Raw genomic sequence first — 8,113 nt, 5'->3', positions numbered from 1 at the left:
GAGTGCTTTTGCTGTCTTAATTTAAGATGAATTCCCTTATTTTTAGTAGCTTTTTGAAGAGATGGTGTCTTATTCTCAGGAATTTTTGCTGATTATTGTTCTCAGAGTCGAAACATAATTCTTATAGTTAGCTCAATCAAGAAAGAAACAATTCAGTTTTAAGAAAATTTGTCCTATAGTAAGATGTTTTTTTTATGTGAAAAATCTAAATTAAGGTGTAGAATCTTAAAGTAAGCAAATAATTCTTGAAAACAGCTTGTTCAAGAAAGCATAATACTCATTTTAGGTACAGATTTTCTAAATATCAAAGTGTCTTTTACTTATAATAAGTCACATTTTCTTCAAATAAGCATACATTTTAGACAATTTTATCTAGTTAAAAGGCATATGGCAGTTAGATTAATTTGCTAGTTTTAAGAATTCTAGTCAAGCAACTTTTGCTTACCCCATTGGCAGATTTTTTTGCTCAAAACAAGAAAATTTTGTCAGATTTAAGAATATTTGGCTTGTTTCAAGTATAGCTGTTTTTGCAGTGTGTGGGGAGGGAGAGGAAGTCCGTGGCAATGTTGAGACAGGAGGAGAGTGTGTATTGTCCTGGGGCAGCGGTGGGGAAGATGTAGTGAGTGAGAGAGCAAGCTCACCAGCCTTGACTTCCTCTCTCCAGGCAGTAATGGTGCCGTCCAACTTAGTGTCCTTAGCAAACTGAGAAAGCTGAGGGTTATGGCGAATGATGGCATCTACCGCACTTAGCCCGACTGCCATAGTCCGTAAATCCTGTGACTGGGCAATGCGGTCGAGCAGACTCACCATCCGCATCATCTCGCCGTTGAACTCCGAGGAAAAAGAGTCTGCAGGGTCCATGTTCTGGTCGCGATCTTCTGTTATGTGTGGCTGTGTGCAGACAGGAATAAGACCCAAGATGCAGACTCCGGAGACAGTCGTGAACTCAAAACAGCTTTAATATAGAACTCAAAATCAACTTAAACCGGAGGACTGACCGAACACACAGCTAAGTAAACGGTAGATCGCGACACAGACACAAACAAACACAGGGCTTAAATACACAGAGGGAGCAATCAGGGAATGGGTAACAGGAGGGAAACACAGCTGGGGCAAATCAGAACTGACGAGACAAGGAAGCGTAAACTGAACACACTGAGATGAGACAGAGACCTTCAAAGTAAAACAGGAAACACAAAACACAGACTGAACAAAAGACAAAGACTCACATGCAGGCACTACAGAGGGAACAGAGACGTGGGACCAGGGCAAACACAGACACTGACTGGACACGGGGATATAGCAACTAAGGATACACAGAGACGTGAACTAGACAAGGGGATATAACTGACAGGGGAGACAGAGCGACTAGAGAAGACAGAGACATAAACCAAAAGACAGAACTCTAACAAAGAAACCAAAGACTAGAATTTATAAATAATAATAAACTCAAAAACCCTGGGTCAACGACCCAGGCATCCTAACATGCACTGGTTAATGATCAGCACACCTGTGATGAACTAGCACTTTGTGTTTGCCTCACAAAGAGATTCAAGCCAGTAACTTCACTGCTGGCTTTGTAGCAGTTTCTTGTGTTTAAGCAGCCGTGACCACAAAATATTCACCTGAAGGAAAGTGGTAATACAGTCGACCCCTCCGCCTCTTTCATAATGTGATTGAACCTAAATATGAGCTTGTAGAGCTGCAGGCTCGCTGTGATATTATTAATTTAATCTTTATTTTCTATTATATCCCAGAGGCCTGAGCTTCAAATGAGGATTTCATCTCAACTTCAGGGTTAACTTTGGCTTTTCAGTGGTTTACTTCTAGACTGTGAACCTAATTTGCTCTGGAGGATATCATAGAGAGTAAAAATCACCAATGAGTTCTAATTAAAGCAGCATTGCTGTACTAGGAAGATCCCTCAGACTGCTGAATACAGATAACAGGGTTTAATAGTGTCTCTGTGTTTCCCTGATCAGTAATAAATATAGATTCGTAGATGCAACTTTACTCCTTGATTAGATTTTTCCCTGTTGGCAGTAAAATATTTTATTGCTCTATAAGCATGCTAAAACAGAGCAGCTATGTGTACTTGCTGACCTTAGATAAAATTTATTAAAATGTTGTTTATTAATTTACATAAACTAAGCCAGTGTTTGAATTCTGTTTTTATACAGTCCTGATCAACCATGCAAAAAATCATATTTTGCATGGTTGGATCTTAACAAGGTTCCAAGTAGAGCTTCAACATGCAACAAGAAGAAATGTGAGTGAGACAAAACATTTTTTGAGCATGAAATTTATTGAAAACAATGCTTAAACTGAAACAGGCTGTTTTACAGCTGATCCAAAGTTTAGGACCACACCTCCAAAAAACCCGTAAACTGCCCCGAAAACAGAAACAGTTCCAAACAAACTCAGTAATGAGAAGCTTCACTGCTATTATCGATCACTTCAACAATTCTTTGCAGCACGTTTGATGCAACATTTCTCCAAGTGGTGCAGACGGTCGCACGAAGTCTGGAACTGTTGTCCATGTTTGTAATCTTCCCTCGCCATCCATCCCCAAAGGTTCTCAACTGGATTTAGATCAGGGGGAGACGCAGGATGGTCGATGATGGTCCCTGTTTATGCAGTTCAACAACCCCACGTTCAACAAGGGAACGTTAGTTTGGCTTTGCCGTCAGAACATCAGGACAGTGTGACTACCTGACACAAAATTGCAATGAATCCACAGATTTGGCCTTTTAAAGGCACGTGGGCCTAAACTTTTGATCTGCCACTTGACTAAAGATAACTGATACTAAAAGTAACTGAGCAGCAGCTGAGTTACCTTCAGTCTATTTTCTATATTTGACTTCTACAGTCTTTTCTAATATCATGTTATGGCAATAACAGATAACAGACAGAAAACGTGGGTATATTGAACTGTCTTCACAGTGCAGGACCCAGAGCTGCAGCTCAGGCATGATCACTGCATGATCACTGCATGATCATTAGAGTCAAAACATAATGTGCTGCATCGAGACCACAAACGGAGCACGCCCAAAGAATCAAGCACATTTGTGTCTCTCTTATCTTTTGAATGAAAATATGAATAAAATCTTCTTTGGTTGATGTGAATAAAAAAAAAAAGTCACATGTGCTCTTCACACTTTCAGGAATCTTTATAAATAAACCATATTAATAACTTTATTTAACCTCTTATGCAAACCTGATATTTGAACTGTTTTCATTGCCTTCTTTATAGCACTTTATTTGGGTTTTTCCATCTGTCACATTTACTTGGATGTTTCTATATAAAGAAATCTGTTTTCTGATTATGCAATCCCGAGGCCGTGTCAATATTGACCTTCAGACAGACAAGGCTGTGATAAGTAGTGTCTGTTGTCTGTAGGCCCATGTGAAAGTGGCGTGGATGTCACTTTGAGTCTAAAGTCTCTCTGCAGGAGACTCAGACGTACACAGAAGGGGGGAGACTCCTCAGCCTCAGGAGGAATCCTGCCCTCTGACCTGAAGAACACAGGAAAACATGCATCGCTCTAATTGGAAACTCTGTGGCTTTTCTCTTGTGCTGTAACAATGTAGCTACAGGTGGATGAAGGCAAGAAGGCAGTCAGATCTTTAATTTTAGGCTTGTTCGGAAGAATATGGAGAACTGAGGTGGATGGAGCATGTTCAAATAGGGTTTTTTCCCCCTAATTTTGGTTCGCTGTGGCCTCGGGAACAAGCAGAGTTTACAAATTTTCACCTTCCTCCCAAATGATAACAAAAAACAAAACAAAATGTGAATACAGCCATTAGCCCGGGGTTTAGCTATTTCTGTGTTTGATAAAAATCTTTTTTGATGGGTCTAATCAAACTTTCAGATGGTAATGTTTAACCCACGGCTGAAAAATCGATAAAACTTTAAAAATAGCATCTCTGTCTAAATGTCTGAAAGTGAAAACAGCAAGAACTGTGAGTACGAGGAACCAGAGATACTTTTTGTGAGCCTTTCTCAACACTTCTCTGTCAGTACGATTATGAAAGCTACAGTATAAATATGATTCTGCTCTGTCCACATTTCATGGCTACACTTTGTAAAACTTTGTCATTTGATTCAGACATGAGAAACCAATGGTTAGGTTTAGGTAAAGAGTCGAAGCTACGGTGCTGCATGGCATTAACTAACAAACACTGGCATCTTTCAAATTCACTTTCACACTTCTAAACCTGTCATAAGAAAAACAATGTTATTATCTTTAGTTATTCCCAAGCTGCAACCAGCCATTTATAGAGACCATTACAAAAAACTAAGCTAGTCTCTCGGGCTTTAGGCAGGGGAGGTCAGTCTGGGTGACCCAAAACAATTGTCTAAAACAGCAACATGTCAAAGCTCTCAGAGATGTCACAAATGCTGTTTTGGGCAATATTCCTGTTACTGATGACACAATAAATAAAGTTTACGCTCAAACAAGGATTACTAGACTTGTGTCGACACAATCAGCTTCACAGTGCTGTGATTTTAATCTTATATTGTTTGTTGTCACTCTTTTCTTTTCTCTCTTTGGCTTTGCCTCAGGCAAAAAGCCCCGAGCCAAAAATCACCCACTTGCAGGCCTCACCTCAGATAATTCAAGTTACTAAAATCGACCTTGCAACTGTTGGTGCCTCAGGTTTGATGTGTGACGTTCTTACCTTGCACTAATTATTGTGCCTGTGTCACAGCAATGTACCCACACAGTCTGAATGCAGCTTTTCTGTTAGCTGACATTAAGCTGCCCTTAAAAAACAACGACAGCACCAAAGAACGTCAGAACCACTTGGAAACATCACTACAGATTTGTCCATCTTTTATACCCAGCCTGTTTCAGGCTCTGACATTGTGCTCTCTGATTGAAATTCTGGGTCAAAAGTACCAAACACTGTGAGACGGTGCCTTGCAACAGCACCTTTCCAATTTGCTTGTATTCTGTATTATATAAAAATATATTACAAAGGATCCCTGTGTTGGATTAAACAAGCCAGATATCGGTTTCAAGATTCCTCTCGGTGCGTTTGCTCTTACATGAATAACCCTGCTGTGGCGCGTAAAGGGAATCCCAGTCACGATAAGGAGGAGCCACAGGGGATATGCTGCACTCTGCAGTGAGTAGTCATCTCTAACACCAGCAGGGGTCCATCATGTTTCTCAAATAGCAGCTGAGGCAACAGGCAGAGGCATCTCAACCATGAGGCCCATGCAGGACCACACGCCCCTATCAGCTGGCTGACAGCCAGGTCAAACTCAAGCTGATTGGCTGACTTAGATTTCCACTTACTTCCCATTGGTTGTTTCAGGAACCATATGACTGAATATGCTAATTATCTGTATGTGGCAGTTGAAATCCCTGAGAGCTGAGCAGCACAGGCACTGAAAGGGAGGAAGAGAGCGAGACAGTAGGAAGAAGAGGGGGAGTGACTGCAGCATGCACTCATAGGAAAAGCTGCTCTGCAAACTGCAAAAGTCAAACTGAGAACTTTTAAAAACCGACTTTTTTTTTTCTTGGAGCCTTCTATTTTTATTCCATGAGTGCTACAAGGTAAGCCAAACTGACAAACAACAAGGAAAACATAAATAGATGCGTCGCTTTTTTCACTGTGCTTAAAGTTAAGCTATTTTGAAACTGGATGGATTTTACAACCATTTTTGGCGACATGCTAACAAGTTTTATCAAACTAGAGCTGAAAGCTGATAAGTTAAGCGATATTTGTTTGGATTTGGCATCATTCTAATGTCGCCTGTCTTCCTCTTTTCATCTCCCTGAAACTTTCTCTAACTCTCTGAACTTTTATCCTCTCCCTCATCACCTCTCCTTCCCCCTTTTCCCTCCGTCAGTGTGCTCAGATCTTTCAGTCCATCAGCGATGCCCGGCCCAGTAATGCCGATGGATGTGGCTATGCGGTTCTACATCAGCCATTCTCCGCCTCCTCTTCGAGGCTTCCTCAGCCACTATGGGGACCTGCAGAGGGCCAAGAACCGGGTGAACCGGTCCAGCACCCATAACCGCAAACAGCAGCTCTACAAACCTCTGCGACCCTGCCTCAGCAACCAGCAGAAAGATGACGGTAACTGCGTGGGCTGGAACAACAGCAAGGCCGGCAAGAAGCAAGTGGTGTTTGCAGACACAAAGGGCATGTCGCTCACCGTCATCCACGTCTTCTCCAAATTCGATGATGAGCCGTATCAAAGCAAGCACCTGGACGCAATCGCAGATGAGCTGCAGTTCGACATGACAGACCTTGAAACGGCTACAATGGATCTAAAGATCAGCTCGGTTCGCAGCCTGGCGTTAGACTTCAAGCAGCCCTCGGCCGACTACCTGGACTTCCGGAACCGCCTGATCCAGAACTCGGTCTGCTTGGAGAACTGCTCCCTGCAGGAGCGCTCGCTCACGGGCACCATCAAGGTCAGGAACATCGGGTTTGAGAAGACAGTTGTGGTGCGCTTCACTTACGACTCGTGGGTCAGCTTCACCGACATCGACTGCACCTTCATGAACAACGTGTACAGCTCCCAGGACAACGACACCTTCGCATTCGTCCTGGAGCTGCCTTGCTTCATCCCGCCGCATAATCGGGTGGAGTTCTGCATCTGCTTCAAAACCCAGGGTCAGACCTTCTGGGACAATAATGACGGCAAGAATTATGCGCTCAAGCACATCGGCTGGAACGGAGAGGACCTGAACACTCGGCCCTCCCTCAGTTCTGCTGAGCAGAAAAAGTCCCCAGAGCAGAAAAATGAGGGGGTCAAGTTAGTGGAGCTCGAGTTCGATCAGTTCGGCAGCCCACGCATGTCCAGCGGACTGTTTCCCGGCTGGCAGAGCTGGGGTCAGATCGATAACACAGTGCCTTATTGGTGAAACCTGCAGCATGTTTGCTGAACTGGCATTAAGCAGAAGAAGACAAGCAGACATTGACAGGGCATTCAGTACGAATCCACCTGTGGGTTGACTCGCAGCCAGAGACTATACTGAAGCAGTAATGTTCTCAACTGACCTGGTTTTTGCTGTAACGATTGAGGACAATGATGAATGATTGATGAAACATGGGTGGAGAATGACGAATATTTCGGGTTTCCTGTTGTAAAATATTCATGTGCCTTCTCATTGTGCCTGCCCACTAACATACAAATTATTTGTACAAGCCAAGATAAATGGGGAGCCCCTTTGGAGGCCCTGATGGATTGGGTAACATAAGCACTGATTGAGATGTCCCTAATAATGTGATATCTGTAAATGGAGCTGATCAAGTCCTTCATATTGAAGGGGGAAATATAGGGAGCGCATGGCGCAATTATGCTTCTCTACTACAGAAAACACAGTTGATTCATTGCTAATGAAAAATGCACACTAAACATTTGGACATTAAAAATGGCTAAATGTAATATTTAAGTCATGCCGCCCTTTCTTTCCCTCCATGTAAATTGCACATATTTGTCTCCTAAAATGTTTGAGTGGTAAAATGATGGAAGTGAGCTGCTATTGTGTCTCAAGAAAAGTCACTGCATGTGAGTGGTTGCTTCAAACTGGGAAGAAGTTTGGAAACGTCTGTGGTTCTGGTATGTTAAGAAAGAAATGATGTAAGAGCGAATGTTTGCTTTTAGAAGTGCAATTCTTGAAGATGAGTGTACAGTATGTGCGGCTGGAATCAAGAATTTTCTGTTTTGAAACAGCTTATGTATTTTCTTCACTGAAGAAAGCTCTGTGCCCGGCATTCTGTGTATCACTTGAAGGCGTGTGTTGCCGACGCGCACCACGTCGTTATGTATTTCCTTTTTGAAATAAATTTCTATATTTGTGCTAAAATGTTACGAGTCCAGACCTGTCTTTGAAACAAACGCTGGTAGCTTTTACATGTGTTGGGGGAAAAACATAATCCCAGTAGCTTCTCTCTGGTTTCGTTTACAGTCAGTCTTTCATGCAATTACACTGAAGACTCCTAAAAACAAGGTTTACATGCTAACAAGTATGAAATATAGTCTGCTTGTGAGCAGCATGCACCGCAGGAATTCAAACCCTCAACTCATCAAAATTATTAATGGGCTGGTTTTAAATATCTCATAAATATTATTAATAGTTTAATACTT

At 42.3% G+C, this 8,113-nt stretch overlaps 1 protein-coding gene across 1 annotated transcript; it reads left to right on the top strand.

Moving 5' to 3' along the window:
- The first annotated feature begins 5,387 nt into the window (after positions 1-5,387).
- LOC146375379 (protein phosphatase 1 regulatory subunit 3C-B-like) lies at positions 5,388-7,832 on the top strand. The gene is made up of 2 exons (XM_084949305.1): positions 5,388-5,567; positions 5,864-7,832. The coding sequence occupies exons 1-2, from the start codon at positions 5,554-5,556 to the stop codon at positions 6,885-6,887; spliced, it is 1,038 nt and encodes a 345-aa protein (XP_084805431.1). The 5' UTR covers positions 5,388-5,553; the 3' UTR covers positions 6,888-7,832.
- Positions 7,833-8,113: the final 281 nt, after the last annotated feature.

This window comes from Perissodus microlepis, chromosome 13 (genome assembly GCF_051167445.1).
Source record: "Perissodus microlepis isolate ML-2025 ecotype Zambia chromosome 13, ASM5116744v1, whole genome shotgun sequence".
Taxonomy (NCBI): Eukaryota; Metazoa; Chordata; class Actinopteri; order Cichliformes; family Cichlidae; genus Perissodus; species Perissodus microlepis.
Note: the sequence above shows the minus strand (reverse complement) of the source record. Positions and strands in the feature narration are given on the sequence as shown.